The sequence below is a fragment of the Bos indicus x Bos taurus genome, chromosome 15 (genome assembly GCF_003369695.1).
Source record: "Bos indicus x Bos taurus breed Angus x Brahman F1 hybrid chromosome 15, Bos_hybrid_MaternalHap_v2.0, whole genome shotgun sequence".
Lineage (NCBI taxonomy): Eukaryota > Metazoa > Chordata > Mammalia > Artiodactyla > Bovidae > Bos > Bos indicus x Bos taurus.
In genome coordinates, this window is record NC_040090.1 from 46067372 (window position 1) to 46083908 (window position 16537).

Genomic DNA, 16537 nt, shown 5'->3' on the forward strand with positions numbered 1-16537 from the left:
AATGGACATGAGTTTGAGTAAGTCTGGGAGTTGGTGATAGACAGGGAGGCCTGGTGTGCTGCAGTCCATGGGGTCGAAAAGAGTTGGACACGACTGAGCAACTGAACTGAATTACACTGATTTTTGCAAAAATTCCCTACACTGAGACCACAGATACTACTACTGCCATCTGCTGGTTGTAATGAAAAATCATTCCCATGTTAATCTTCCCACTACTATTATTAGAAAGTGGTTTTTTCTTAGGTTTTACTAGGAATCTCCAAGGTTAAACTCTAAAAATCAGTATTCTGGACCAAACCTCCATGGAGGTTTTTCATGCAGCCAGTCTATTCGCTGGGGTGTTAGTATAAGGCTGTTATATGTAAGAGGTAATATTTTTCCTGTCACTAAAAACAAGGCAATTTAATTGGCAAACATGGTGACCACATATGATGATGACACAGCTGTAATCACAGACTACTATTTACAGTTGAAGCTACTTAAAAAGCAAAACCCCAATACATCAGCAGGTGAAACAATTTTATTTCACAGTTGTCTTTAAAACCACAAAGACACTATGTTCTTCATATAAAAACATTAGTAGAGAGAACTATACTTTCTAGAAAATGATTATAGAGGCCCTCTTAAAGAAAAATGAACCCAATTATATGGTTTTGGTGGCAGCTTAGGAAAAACTCACATCTGAACTGATTCCTAAAACATACCATTCTATCCCACCATTCTGCATCTTTTGGTTCAAAGTGTAGATTACTGTCATCAGAATGTGCTCCTGCATTCTTACATGTATGACAATACATATATAGACTGGTTTATTGTTTAATGTTCCATTGGTTCATCAGCCTTTTCTGCAGGTTCATCAGCAGGTTGAGTAGGCTTAAGAGAGGAAGAAAAAAGAAAGTATGTAAAAAGAACACTTAACCAATATACACTTTTACTCACAAATATTACATAATAAAAAACAATGAACAATTCCAGCATTTCATCATACTTTGTTGTGCTTAAGAATAAAGGCTTTTCTTATCACTACTAGCCTTAAAAATAGAACCAGCACACTTTAGACATTCTTTTCCTCCTTAGCACTAATAAACACAGCAAGAATATTTTCCAACAAAGCAGCTGTGAGGTACTATCCTGCACTGTTTCCAACAGCAGTTAAATAATGCAAATCTTACTGCTCCAAATACCAACATCTTTTTCAAGTTAAAAAAAGAATTCATGCTGTAGAAGAAATTTCTGTACTTTTTTCCCCAATTACACAGCTATTAAATAAGCACCTATAAAAGCAAATGTGTATTCAAATTTTGACAAAAAAGGCCAGTATTTAACCTGAGATTCACCAGTACTTCTTGATCCTTTTCTCAATATTTGTGAAGAGTCAACTTAGTTTCCCAAGCTGGTCACCAGTGAGTCTTCTCTCAGTCCCACCTCTGATAGAATCGCGGCTAGCCCTATGACTTGCCTTAACCAACAGAATGTAAAGAGGAATGCTGTGCCAGTTCTGGGCCTCAGCCTTAAGAATGCCTGGCAGCTTGCGCTTCTGAGCTTTTGAACTTTTGCAACCTCTGAGCTGCTTCCTGCCAGAGATACTCTGGTGAAGGAGAGGCCCTGAGACTACATGGACAGAGGCCCAGCCATCCTTCTAGCTGTCCCTCCAAGACACCTGGCAAATGTGAGTAAAGAAGACACATGAGTAAAGCCATCTCGGATGTTCCAGCCCTACCTCCTCAAATGACTGTAATGTTTGAGATACCCGAAGTGACATGAGCCAAAGAACCATCTAACTGAACCCTCAACACACAGAACTGAGAAGCTATAAAAGAGAACCAAATCAGCCTTTTTGTGTTTTATAGAGATCACTGAACCCCTCAGTATTAGTTCTTAGTTTTCCTACTGCCACATGAATTATGAGCCTATCTCAAAAATTAAAGACAAAAACAGTAGATTTACACAGTTGTGGTAGGAATAGCAATTTACAATAGAATTAGTCTCTTGGTTATAATTAGTTATATACCTGTGCCTTTCTCTGTGGTCTTTCTTCCAGACCTTCCAGGAATGGAGACACATCATCATCATCATAAATCGTAAACTCCAAGTCTTTACCAACAATTCCAATGGAAACATTCTGAAGGGGAAAAAAAGGTAAAAATTAAAAATCAAGAGAATTTAGGTTGGAAAAATGCTTATGATAAAAAGAAAAAAGTTGAATAAAAATTTGTACAGCACTTGAATGAGACAAAAAAAACAGGGAAAAAAAGAAGAAAACTAGTAAACTTTTGTAATCTGCAGATTTAATATTCACTTTTGATAACCACGAACAATCCTGAAGGTCTGTGTCACCTAGAAATTTGCAACTTGGCTCACAGTCAGAATGTGAAGACCAGTGTGAGGAAACAAATCATTTGCTAGGAAGTAAGCCTTCATTCTTTACCATCTGAGAGGTAAAGCCTACACTCTAAGAAATAATTAAATTTGTTCCTTCTATAAGTTAAGACATAATGGTTCTTAAGGAAATAAATTTTGGGTTCTAAAATATTGAGTTTAGGGGACTTAGAACCATGTTCTACATGGAAAAATTAAAAAGCAACTCTTAAAATGTTCAGTGAATGCTAACCAGTACAGTAGAGCTCCCATAAGATTAAAATTTCAGTGAGAACTTGAGACATTAAGGATATATAGGGCATTCTCTATGATTCAATAAAAATGTAAAATCAGAAAGCCAGATACCTGAGCAAACTTTCCAAGTTGTAAATGCCAACAGTCAACTGTATGCCCCGAATTTAAAGGACAGTCATCTTGGAGTGATGGCATTATAGGTATTTTTAAAACAAACAAATAAAAACAATATAATACACTTTAATGTACTTTCCTAATTTTTTTGAAAGAAAATTATTTTTATGATAGGAAATGCTGTTTAAAAAGATTATACAGGTTATAAAGTCTTCATACACATATTAACTATTAATTACCCAATCATAACAAAACGTATTTTTTAATATGGTAACTGATCTCTCTAGTGATCATTAACCTCAAGGAGACCTTTAGTTGTTGTATAATACAAGTTTCTAGATCATTCAATCTCCCCTTCCCTGGACAACTCTTTCTAACATTCTCCATTTCTCTTGCAGCTCAAAACCTTGCTTCTAATCAACTGAGAAAACAGAAGCAATCAGAAGAGAATGTTCATAAGCTCCCATAGTATCCAATCTTTCCTGTATCTATATCCCTAGATTCTCTCCCTTCGTGTTACTGGGAATGAAGAGCCCCAGTCCTCTCTGAAGCCTACCTTTTCAGCTAGGTGCTGTTGGTGACTGGTCCAGCAATTCTCATTTTTATCCTATATAGATGTTTTTATCTTTTTTTCCCTTAATAATGATGTTTAATCTACTTAGTGCACATCTTTACTTGTTTATTTATTTATTTACTTCTGCACTATGTAGCATGCAGGACTTTAGTTCTCCAACCAGAGATGGAACCCATGCCCCCCGCATTGGAGTGCAGTCTTAACCACTGGACCACCAGGGAAGTTCCATAAACCTTTTTCTTGATATTGGATTATTTTTATAACCATGCAGCCAACTATTGTAATCTCTCCCATCTTAAAAAACCAAAACAAAACCCCTTTTTTTTCCACTACATTCTCTACCAACCACCACCCTCTTTCTCTGGACCCGTAACAGAAAGTCTCCTCCAAAGAGCTGTCTCCAATTTCTCTCTTTTTCTCCTGACTCTATTCCTAGCACACTTTTCCTCTCCATTCCATTAAGACTGTCTAGTCAAGTTTCAGTAACATCACTGCTAATCGAAATGTTAATTCTCAGTCCACATCTTTCATGGCCTATTGGCAATGTTTCACGCTCTTCTCCTTAAAAGTCAGTTCACCTCTCTATTGGTGGGTTCTTCATTTGTTAGTTGTGGGTTCAACCAACCATGGATCAAAAATATTTGGGGAAAAAAATTCCAGAAAGTTCTGAATAGCAAAACTTAAATTTGCTGTGTCCTGGCAACTGTTTACACAGCACTTATATTGCAATTACAACTATTTACATGCATTTACATTGTATTAGGTGACACAGGCAATCTAGAGATAATTTCAGGTACACAGGAGGATTGTGTATAGGCTATATGCAAGTATGACATCATTTTACATAAGGGACTTGAGCACCCTTGGATTTAGGGATCCATGGTAGGGGATTCTGGAACTAACCCCCCACCACTGATGCCAATGGATGACTGAAGTTTCTTCATTTCCTTTTAAAGATGCCTCATTTTCCATGTTTTTCTCCTACCTCCCTGGCATATTTCTCAGTCCCTTTTTGCTGATTCCTACTCTCACCTTCTAATCTCTAAAGGATAGAGTACCCTTGACCAAGTCTTCAAACTTGTCTTCAAACTTATTCTAATCTTTCAGAAATCAAATCCTGGCCAGTCTCTAAATACCATTTTTACACAAAGACCTCAAAACTTTAGTTCTAGGATAAACCAATCTCCACCAAACACTAGGGGGTGAACATCCAATAATCACTTATTCTGTATCACCAAATGGACAAACAAAAGGCATTTCAAATTTTGTATGTTCTAAACTAACTGCCTGATCTTCTGTTCCTCCAAATGTCTCATCCATCTCAGTAAATCATAAGTCTATCCTTCCTCTAATCAGGCAAAAATGCTAAAGGCATTTTTTAAACTCACACCTCACAACCAATTCGCTAGCAAACCTTTCTGGTTCTAATTTCAAAACATATGCAAAATCGAACCACTTCTCATCATCTCCAACTCTATGACTCTGTTCTAATCTACCACAGTCTATCACTTGAATTACTGTAACAGCCTTGAAACTATTTCCACCCATGCCCCCTCTCAAAATGGCAACGTGAGTGACTTTTAAAATCTACATCAAGCCACAGTATTGCTCTGCTCAAACTCAAGAGTAAAATCCAAAGTACCTACAATGTTTACAGGACATATGCTATGTGGCCTCCATTACCTCTCTGACTATTCCTTCTTCTCCTCTTGATTACTGACTCCAACACAACTGGCCTCCTTATGTTGAACACTAGCAACATTCTGAACTCAAGGCCCCATATGCATAGCTCACTCACTCAACTCTTTTAGATCTTTCCCTCAAATTTCACTTTCTCAGTGAGACCATCTCTCACCACTCTATGTTAAATTATACCCACCATGTCTCCTTCTTATACCCTATTGGCCATTCTTTCTCCTTTTAAACCTGTTTTATTTTTTCTAAGTATTTATCATATTCTAATATCCTAAATAATCTACTTGTGGGTACACTGTCTCTCTTTGCCCAACTGGATGTATGTCCCAGGAATGCCAAGATGTTTGTTGTATGCATTATATTTTCTCCATGCCTACTGCCTGCATGTGATTGGTGCTCAATGTATATTAAAAATACAAAGATATTCCTATCTCTTGATGAAAGACATTCTGCAACAGAATTATATGTTTTATTGCTTTATACCAAAAAGAAATATTTAAAAATCATTTCAAAATCAGTCATTTACTGAATACCTTAAAGAGAAAGAATGAGCCAAGGAAACCATCTTACAAATTAAAGAACTGTAAGTATACACACCTCTATTACTTACATTTGTATAATAAATGATTAAACTATAATGTTAGTATCCCCAATTGGAAAATGTGATACTTACCTTTGTAGTCAGGTCCTGTTCTGCAGGAAGGGTTTCCCGTAAGGCACGCAGACCATGCTTAACCAGTTCATTCAAATTGCCTAAATATAATAAATTAACAATTATTTCTTAATTCTGTTTTCATGCTAGGCTTCCTTTATTTATTTGTCAGGTCTATAGTCTGAAATCATGGTTTTAGTCACACACTAAATATATCATAATAAAAAAAAGTCTAATGTTTGGCCATATAATCTCCTAATAGCAATTAGATTGCTATTGTTTAATGAGAGAATGAATGCATGATTTTTGTTACTAAAGCTACCCTTTTCTTATGCTAAGTTAATATACAAATCAGGATTTTACAGCTCAAAGTTTTGTAAAATGTACTCTGTGAAATGTTTGTCACTGTATTTGCTCTTTATAAAAGAGTCTCCAATTGCTTGTATGTGGTCAGTATTGCCCTGATACCAAAACTATACAGAGCTACCAGAAGAAAGTAAAACTACAGATCAGTACCCCTGATTAACAAACACACAAAAACCTCAACAAAGTATCAGCAAACTAAATCCAGCAATGTTTATGTTTCCATAAACATTTTACGTATATATAATTTATGTTATACATCATGACCAAGAAGGATTTGTCCCAGGAATGCAAAGCTGGCTGAACATTCAAAAGTCAATGAATGCTAGGCAGAACACTCGATGACATAAATCAAAGCAAGATCATCTATGACCCACCTCCTAGTGTAACAGAAATAAAAACAAAAGTAAACAAGGGGGACCTGATTAAACTTAAAAGCTTTTGCATAGCAAAGAGAACTATAAGCAAGGTGAAAATACAACCCTCAGAATGGGAGAAAATAATAGCAAATGAAACAACTGACAAAGGATTATTTTCCAAAATATACAAGCAGCTCATACAACTCAATGCCAGAAAAACAAACAACCCAATCAAAAAGTAGGAAAAAGACTTAAACAGACACTTCTCCAAAGAAGACATACAGATGGCTAACAAACATGAAAAGATGCTCAACATCAGTCATTATTAGAGAAATGCAAATCAAAACTACAATGAGATATCACCTCACACTGGTCAGAATGCTGCTGCTGCTGCTGCTGCTAAGTCGCTTCAGTCATATCCGACTCTGTGCGACCCCATAGACAGCAGCCCACCAGGCTCCGTTGTCCCTAGGATTCTCCAGGCAAGAACATTGGAGTGGGTTGCCATTTCCTTCTCCAATGCACGAAAGTGAAAAGTGAAAGTGAAGTCGCTCAGCCGTGTCTGACTCTTCATGACCCCATGGACTGAAGCCTACCAGGCTCCTCCGTCTATGGGATTTGCCAGGCAAGAGTACTGGAGTGGAGTGCCATTGTCTTTTCTGCTGGTCAGAATGGCCATCATCAAAAGTCTACAAACAATAAATGCTGGAGAGGGTGTGGAGAAAAGGGAATGTTCTTGCACTGTTGGTGGGAATGTAAATTGATACAGCCACTATGGAAGACGGTATGGAGATTCCTTACAAAACTAGGAATAAAACCACCATATGACCCAGCAATCCCACTCCTAGGCATATACCCTGAGGAAACCAAAATTGAAAAAGACACATGTATCCCACTGTTCACTGCAGCACTATTCACAATAGCTAGAACATGGAAGCAACCTAGATGTCCACTGACAGATGAATAAATAAAGAAGTTGTGATATATATACACAATGGAATATTACTCAGCCATAAAAAAGAACAAATTTGAGTCCATTCTGATGAGGTGGATGAACTTAGAACCTATTATACAGAGTGAAGTGAGTAAGAAAGAGAAAGCTAAATATTTTATTCTAAAGCATATACACAGAATCTAGAAAAATGGTACTGAAGAATTTATTTTCAGGGCAGCAATGGAGAAACAGACTTATGGACATGGGGAGAAGGGAGGAGAGGGTGAGATGTATGGAAAGAGTAACATGGCAACTTACATTACCATATGTGAAAGAGATAGGCAACGGGAATTTGCTGTATGGCTCAGGAAACTCAAACAGGGGCTCTGCATCAATCTAGAGGGGTGGGATGGGGTGGGAGATGGGAGGGAGGTTCAAAAGGGAAGGGATATATGTATACCTATGGCTGATTCATGTTGAGGTTTGACAGAAAACAACAAAAATCTGTAAAGCAATTATCCATCAATAGAAAAATAAATTTAAAAAAAAGTCAATGAATGCAATACATCACAACAGAATGCTGGGGGGCGGGGCGGGGCAGTGGATGCATGATTACCTTGATGCATAAAAAGCATGTGTTAAAATCTAAGATCTTGGCATAAGCAAACCATTTGAAAACCTGCCCTATCATCACGTTACATCTTTTTCTTTTCTTTCTCACAACTAAACTGATTTATTTATTTATGGACTACTTATTGCAGAAATGTCTATGTGGCTAAAAATAAGAATCACAGAAAAATAAAAGCTATAAACAGAATTTACAAGTAGTAACTAGTACAGTGGCTCTCAACTCTGGCTGGGACAAAACTTCAGACCAATTGAATAAAAAATATTCAAGGTAAGGAATACCTAGTTATATTGTGAAAAAGTTCGATCAGTGACTGAAACTACCCTGGTAGACAGAGAAAGTAAAAACTAGTATATATGGCAGAAGTAATATACACTTCATGGGCTTAATCTTTTTAAGAAAAGTAGAGCTTTTTTTCATGTAGGATACTGTGTTTATTCACTATATAAAGACTAGGAGGGCAAAAAAGAAAAACTACTTACACTCCATAAACTCTGACATATGTCTCTCCAAGTAAGTACGAGCTGATTGAGATCGGGCTCCAATGGACATAGCTCTGCAGTCAAAATAGTTAGCAGATGGACAAGTCTGGAAAATGTGAGGACCCATATCCTACAAATAGAAGAAAAATACATTGCATAATTCTTGACTCTGATTGAGCTAAAAATTAGAAAATTTGTTAGTTTCAAAAAAAAAAAAAAATCATTAAAATATAACAATACTCTATGAACTTACATCATAACCAGCAATGAGCAGCCCAACACCATATGGTCTCCGGCCATATCGCTGTGTTGGTATCTGGGTTTCTTAAACTAGTCAAAGAGTTTGTTCTAACAAGAAGTAAAGTACTGTCTTTAATTTCAAATTAAACATTATCAACAAAGAGTTCTGGTTTTTTTAATTGCTGCATAATCCACTATCCGAAGAAGAAGAAAATAAAACAAATATTTCTTTGGCTTAGTGTTAAAAGATGTTTGACTATCCACCAAACCCGAAGTGAGTGCTAGCAAGATGATCTTTTCTGGTATAGAGAATTTCATTCATTTTGGATATAAGGGACAAGGATTTAGGGGGAGCATCTATAACCACCAATAAACAAACATTAAATCTCTTCTAAAATTGATGCTCAGTTTTTTATGAAATTAGGCTTATCTATATCTGGAACATATTAATTGCTTATCTATAAAGGTTGATAAAAAGAACCACCCAACTCATTTAGAATCTATTCTTCCATAGTAAAACTCCCTACAACTCTCCTTCTAAAGACTTTAAGCATTCTTTTACTGAAAAGTGACTCAACTTAAAGTTTGCACAATTTTACCTATGTTATATATCATATTCCTAATAAATAACATAACAATAAAGTATCAAGACCCTTTAAAGTCTACATCCATAAATGCTACAATAAATGCATAAATAAAAAGGATACTGCTTCCAATTAGAGATACAAGACGAGACACAGGAAGAGGTCTGTCAAATACAAATCTGGAATCCAAACACTCCTGGCGCATAAAATTACTGAAAAAGAAACAAGAAAAACTGGTAATTTCAAATCACAGAGTCATTCTAATCAAACGAAGTAATTTGGTTTCTTTTTGCTTTCTTCCAGATGTTTACATGAATTACAACCATACAATGGAACCATAAATATATAATGACAAGGATGCATTTTTCTATCAAATCTCTATATTTTAAATGTTCTATTATTGAAAGTGACTAACCTTAAAGTTTTCACAATTTTACCTAAGTTTGTGACTATACGTTTCTTAGCTCTAGATAACCTTTGCCTCAGAGCACTTTACAGAACAGAGAAGAAAAGGCTGCACAATAGGAAAAGAGCAATCTCTCTTCTCTTACCCTTCCCACTGTCAACAAGACTGTCTTAATTCCATGTCTTGAGCTAGCAAAAAGAATAACTTTGCTTTTTTCCTTGAAAGCTGACAAAAATTTCCCCAATAGAACAAACAGAAGAAACTGAATCCATACTAGGGCGCTGTTAACATGTTCCTGTCAATGTTACTTCTATCCATAGCAGTACTCTAGAGGAGACACTACACTGTTAAGTCTCTTAAATCCAACAAGATGCAAGCAAATGCAACACTGGGGAAAAGAAAATTCAGACCTAACTATTAAAGCCAAGAGGATAAACTGTTCTTTCATATTGCTCTGTCTAGTTTATGTGTGTGTCACATCCGATGATCAAATGTTGGCTGCCATAAGCAAGCTAGTTGTTCACTACTTTCACTTAAGTTCCTTTCCCAAGGCTGTCTAACACTGCATTGCTCAATATGGCAGGTATTAATAACATGTGACTACTGAGCACTGAAAAAGTGGCTAGTCCGAATTAAGATGTATCTTCAGTACAAAATATACATGAAATTTCAAAGATTTAGTGCAATAAACAATGTAAAATATCTAATAAAGCTTTTAAATGATTACATGTGACAATATTTTTGAAAGATTGGGTTAAGTACAATGTTTGACAATGCAATATATATTTTCAACAGCTAACAGAAAACACTAATGTAGTCACTATATTGCTGACCTAAGAGAGCAGGGAACTCACCAAATAACTTGAAAATTTTAAACATCAGCATTACTAACTGTCCTTGGTGTTTATATTCCTCCTTTCTTAATTAAATCACAGACAAGAGATTACTTGTGGCTAACTACCTCCCACTTACCAACACATACACTGAAAGATGCTGTATGAAGTGTTCTACATGTTAGGCTATTTATCAATAATCTTAGAAAAAAATACTACAAAAATTGAGAGTTTGAGTAACTACAGCAATATCAGATTGAGTGTTAAAAGTGGGAATTAAAGACTGTGTGATCCCAAAGCCCCAGCTCTTCATCTATGCCTCTCAACTGGAAATAATCTTTATTCCCTACCCCCTCCAAAGAAATATACCTGTTGCTCTCCACTTTCTACCTTGTATTACAGATATTCTACTAGATTTTAAGCTCCTAAAAGATGAGATCTATGTCTGATTCACCTTTGTATACTCTTTGTATCTAGTATTAAGCTTTGCAAAAAATAAATGTCAAATGAATACTGGTATATTAAAGACAGCAAGGGTGGTTCAGCTGATCCTTCAGAAACCTGAAGTGTCACGCTCTTCTCAGATCTAACATCAAACTATATATACTGAGTTAACAAGTAATACATTATTCAATGACTTCTAAAAAGCATTAATGTTAATGTGGTTAATCCTATTAATTACTGCTACAGTGATCAAGAAATGGAATACTTAGTAACTGAGCCCGAATCCATTAAGGTATTAACAATCTTAACTTATAAACACGCTAGCAGATAACTTCCTAAAATATCTGGATTGTTTCTAGATATGTAATCAATCATGAATCAAAAGGGATGTTTCTTTTGTTTTCCAGGATCATACTCACCATAATAGTCGAGCATCAGCAGTAAGTCCCGCAATTGAGATACCAATATGGTTATCAACATGGAGAATTTTTTTCTGATGAGCTGCAAGTTCTGACTGTGCTCTCTAAATAGAAACATCATTTAAGACAAAAGAGTAAGTTTATAATTTTATTATTTATATAGTGAAACTAACATTTTACAGTGTTTTCTAGGGAGGAAGATATATTTATTGCTTTACTTACCTTCAATGCAACCAACACTGCATGAGTTTTTGATTTCAGACCAACTGTGGCTGAACCTTGTTTGACAGCTTCCATTGCATATTCAATTTGATGAATTCTGCCCTAAAATGAAAAAAAAACAAAAACAAAAAACCTTAGTCATTATAAGACCCTTTTACGTATTTAAAATAATTTAGCAATCCCAAATCTCAAGTAGGCATAGTTACACCTCAAATGCTGTTTCTTAAAACTAGAAGACTGACTTTAATAATAAACTTAGGTTTCAGGAACGTATAAAATGATTATATTCCATTTTCTCGCTTCCTATAATCCCATAAGCTTCTGAACACACTGCAGTCACCAAAAGTCACTTCACAGGAGTAATATAAAACATTTTACCTGAGGGCTCCAAACAGTGACATCATTGTCATACTGGTTGCGAAACTGAAAGTAAATGAAAAAAGACCTATTAACACAAGAATATTACAAATTCAAAATCTTAACAAGCTCTATCATTAAAAAATGTTCTCTCATCTCCCTCCATCCAGCATTAAGGAAAAGCTGTTGTTGCAGTCTCATTGGAAGATTACTACTGTAATCAGCTGCAAGCCAATTTTACATTTATAAGGAGATGGGGGGGGGGGGTCGGGGGTGGGGCTGGGTGGATCTAGATGGTACCTAGCTTCCCAACCAGTCTTGCAGATCTAACACTGTTCATAGTACTTGCTTTGGGTTCAGTCAATTACTAAAGTTCCTATGTGTCCACTTTCCTTTCTATCTTTGCTAATATTCTTCCCTTATATCAGACCCTACTTTACCTTTTCTTAAGTCAGCTCAAATGTCTATCTCTTGAAATCTTCTCCATCTTTTCTCCCCAAATCTCAAAACACACTCCCACCAGTTCTTTATCTTCACTTCCTTTTCTGCCTCATACTACGATTTGGGATATGTCTGATTTATCTTTGAACCTTCACTGCACTTAAAACATTCATACTGAATATGTAAAGGCACATACTGAACGTGCCTTTCATTCATTCATACTGAATGAGAACACAAGAATGTCCCCAGGAAGTCAGAAGTGGACACACATTGCCATAAAAACAGACCCATTACTGCTTTAAAGACGATATTAAAACAAGTCCAGCACAGTACTTGGGAGACTAATCATGGGGGTGAGAAGGCTGAGCGCTGGAAGGCAGGCACAGGCCTGGAATCCCTGAGCTCTATACTATAACCCTGATTTCATCACTAATATCAGCTTCGGTTCACTCATTTGTAATATCAGGTGACTAGACAAAGTGATTGAAAAGGGCTTTTTCTGACACAGCTCTAAGAAAAAGACTGCACAGGGACCCGCCAAGAAAATGAACGCGGTCCCGGCAGCAACCCAAACCCTGGAATCAAGTCCGCACTTGGCAGTACAAGGAAGTCTGAAGTTAAGTCCCTATTTTTCCTTTCTCCCACACAGACCACTAGGGCCCTCTCTGGACTGCTCGGAATCTACTCGACTGAAGGAACCTGAGGAGCGAAATTGGCTGGTAGACCGAGAAGATATTGTTCAAGGCCCGGTGGAAAGCGAAACAAACCCCAGGGAAAGGTCGCACCGGCAGCAGACTACCGACCTCCACTCTCCCGGCCAGGCCGGAGATGCTGAATCACCGCCTGAACCATCCCGTCGGCTACAGTTCCCAAGTCCCATGGCCCCGGACCGCTCTAAGGAAGGCATGAGAAGAAGCTCCCCCTAACCCCCCAGCCGCGGACCTCTTCTCCAACCCTGCCTAAGCTCGGAATCCAACGCACCATGGTTCCGGCGCGAGCCCGGCTTCGGCCTCCTGCAAACCTGCGGATGGAACAGCACTGCCGAAGCTTCCGCTCGGCGATCTACAGAGAAGACTGCGGATTTTGACGGCGGCGGCGCAGGGTAGAATAGTTTATTCCAGAGATATCGATAGGCTTCCCTTGCTCCCCCGCCCTCAGAGCTCTCGGGTGGCTCAGAAGTGGGAGGGGCCTGGGAAGCTAGAGGAACTGAGATTGGCTGGAAACCTTGGGCCAGGAGTGCCCGCGGGAGCTAGGAGCTGCTGGGCCGCAGCTACCAAGTACCCCTTCTTGGGTTCTTGGGGAAGTTGCCTGCGTGTTGCTGACTCCTGTCAGTTTCTCACCGGCCTGACCAGATGCACCAGAGACTACAGGTGATCGAGTGTGTGGCTCAGTCTCCCCTTAAGCGATATATGAGGTGTTGTGTAACGTGAGAAGAACGATACTGAAAGAAAGGCCACAAATAATGGTCCGTTTTTGTGCCAACCATCCTCTCCCTCTATCTTGTTTGTGAACGTGCTTTTCTTTCTACTTTGGAATCCTTTCTCCTACTCCTTGGAGAACTCATATTTCAAGGATTTGTTATCATCAGTCTTTTTAACATTATTATTGGCTTCACCCCAAGAGACTTTACACTCTTTGAGGGCGCCAGTGTCTTTCTGTACCTTCAAAACCAAGCACGATGCTGAAAGATTAGGCAACTAAGGGAAAAGGTGGACATTTTCTTCCAAAACACGTATTTTCTCTTTTGTGAGCATCTTTTAGTAAATCCTGAAATAGTTTAGGACAGTTGTGCAATCAGCTGCCAACCTAACATTTACTGACTGCCAATGATGACTTGAAGTGAAGTGAAGTCGCTCAGTCGTGTTCGACTCTTTGCGACCCCATGGACTATACAGACCATGGGATTCTCTAGGCCGAAATACTGGAGTGGATAGCCTTTCCCTTCTCCAGGGGATCGTTCCAACCCAGGGATCGAAACCAGGTCTCCTGCATTGCAGGCGGATTCTTTACCAAGTGAACCACAAATGATGACACTTTCTTTATAAAAAAGAAAGGATGGATACCTAGAGTCATATAAGGGAAGAGTTGAGAGGGTCCTTAAGTATCTAAGCTTTGCAGATGAAGAAGAGACTCAGCTTACTTAAGTGATTTGCTCAAGTTCCCAGCAATTTAGTATCAGACTCTTTTTTTAAACCTTGCCACTTATATATTTTGGACATTTTTTCATGTTAAACATTTTCTAGGTTAAACATGACTCCCTAGTATTATGCTCTGGATATTTTATTTACCCAAATTCCTAGTGTTTAATATTTAGGTTACCCCTCTCCCAAGCAGCTTATTTATGACATATCTTTTGTATACACATCTGTACTCCTTTTTATAGAATAAATTCCTGAAAATGGAATTGTAGGGTCAAATGAAATGGATATTTCTAAAGCTTTTATGAAAAGTACTAAATTGCTCTGGAGAAATGTTTTACCAAAATGTATTCTCAACCACTGTATATGAGTGATCCCTTTCTTAAATTCACCAATATTGCTTGTTGTCATTTTTCAAAGTCACTGTAAATTTAGTAGATTAAATTGAAAGATTGCTTTCTTTTGTTTTCCCAGTACCTAGCATAAAGCCTACCACATAAGAGCTTAATAAATAATGTTAAATGGGTGAATAATGAATGTTGAATGGGTGCTTAAAATTATTTAGCACATAAAAATTTTGACAATTCTTTTCTACATATCTCTGTGTATTGACATGCCTCACATGTATGTATTATATAACTTTTTAACAAGCAAAATAATGATAAACTTCTATACTAGATATAAAAAAGTATGGTCATCTTTCATATTCATAATTTAAAATAATTGTGTAGTATTTGGTTGTGTGGAAATACAATAATTTACATAACTCTGGGCTTCCCTGGTGGCTCAGTTACTGGTAAAGAATCTGCTGCAATGCAGGAGACCCAGTTCAGTAGCTGCTTGGGGAAGAGTCCCTAGAGAAGGAAATGTCAACCCACTCCAGTGTTCTTGCCTGGGAAATCCCCTGGACAGAGGAGTCTGGCGGGCTACAGTCCACTGGGTCACAAGAGTTAGACACGACTTAGCGACTAAACCACCAACCACCACCACCATGAGTGGGAAATTAAATTATCTCCAAGTTTTAGCTACTGTAAAAATACTATAATGAATATTCTTGTTCAGTTCAGTTCAGTCACTCAGTCGTGTCCGATTCTTTGCGACCCCATGGACTGCAGCACGCCAGGCCTTCCTGTCCATCACCAACTCCTGGAGTTTACTCAAACTCATGTCCATCGAGTTGGTGATGCCATCCAACCATCTCATCCTCTGTCGTCCCCTTCTCCTCCCGCCTTCAATCTTTCCCAGCATCAGGGTTTTTTCAAATGAGTCAGTTCTTCCCATCAGGTGGCCAAAGTATTGGAGTTTCAGCTTCAGTATCAGTCCTTCCAATGAATATTCAGGACTGATTTCCTTTAGGATGGACTGGTTGGATTTCCTTGCAATTCCAAGGGACTCTCCAGAGTCTTCTCCAACACGACAGTTCAAAAGCATCAATTCTTTGTTGCTCAGCTTTCTTTATAGTCCAACTCTCACATCCATACATGATCATCCATGCATGACTACTGGAAAAACCATAGCTTTGACTAGACAGACGTTTGTTGACAAAGTAATGTCTCTGCTTTTTAATATGTTGTCTAGGTTGGTCATAACTTTTCTTCTGAGGAGCAAGCGTCTTTTAATTTCATGGCTGCAGTCACCATCTGCAGTGATTTTGGAGCCCCCCAAAATAAAGTCTGTCACTGTTTCCATCGTTTGCCCATCTATTTGCCATGAAGTGATGGGACCAGATGCCATGATCTTAGTTTTCTGAATGTTGAGTTTTAAGCCAACTTTTTCACTCTCCTGTTTCACTTTCATCAAAGGCTCTTTAGTTCTTCTTTACTTTCTGCCATAAGGGTGGTGTCATCTGCATATCTGAGGTTATTGATATTTCTCCCGGCAATCTTGATTCCAGCTTGTGCTTCATCCAGCCCAGCATTTCTCATGATGTACTCTGCATAGAAGTTAAATAAGCAGGGTGACAATATACAGCCTTGACGTACTTCTTTCCTGATTTGGAACCAGTCTGTTGTTCCATGTCCAGTTCTAACTGTTGTTTT

At 37.8% G+C, this 16537-nt stretch overlaps 1 protein-coding gene across 1 annotated transcript; it reads right to left on the bottom strand.

The window, feature by feature from the left end:
• Positions 1–502: 502 nt before the first annotated feature.
• Positions 503–13445, bottom strand: PSMA1 (proteasome subunit alpha 1). The gene is made up of 10 exons (XM_027563345.1): positions 13342–13445; positions 11941–11985; positions 11563–11664; positions 11341–11444; positions 9362–9450; positions 8668–8738; positions 8415–8544; positions 5670–5749; positions 2012–2122; positions 503–873 (listed from the first exon to the last, which is right to left on the bottom strand). The coding sequence occupies exons 1-10, from the start codon at positions 13342–13344 to the stop codon at positions 817–819; spliced, it is 792 nt and encodes a 263-aa protein (XP_027419146.1). The 5' UTR covers positions 13345–13445; the 3' UTR covers positions 503–816.
• Positions 13446–16537: the final 3092 nt, after the last annotated feature.

Bases quoted from the DNA above. Each gene is read 5' to 3' on its own strand.
- PSMA1 (XM_027563345.1), bottom strand. The intron at 5,750-8,414 runs GTAAGTAGTTTT...TATTATATTTAG, and splicing joins TATGTCAGAGTTTATGGAGT to GCAATTTGAATGAACTGGTT. The intron at 2,123-5,669 runs GTAAGTATCACA...TTTCCCCTTCAG, and splicing joins AACAGGACCTGACTACAAAG to AATGTTTCCATTGGAATTGT.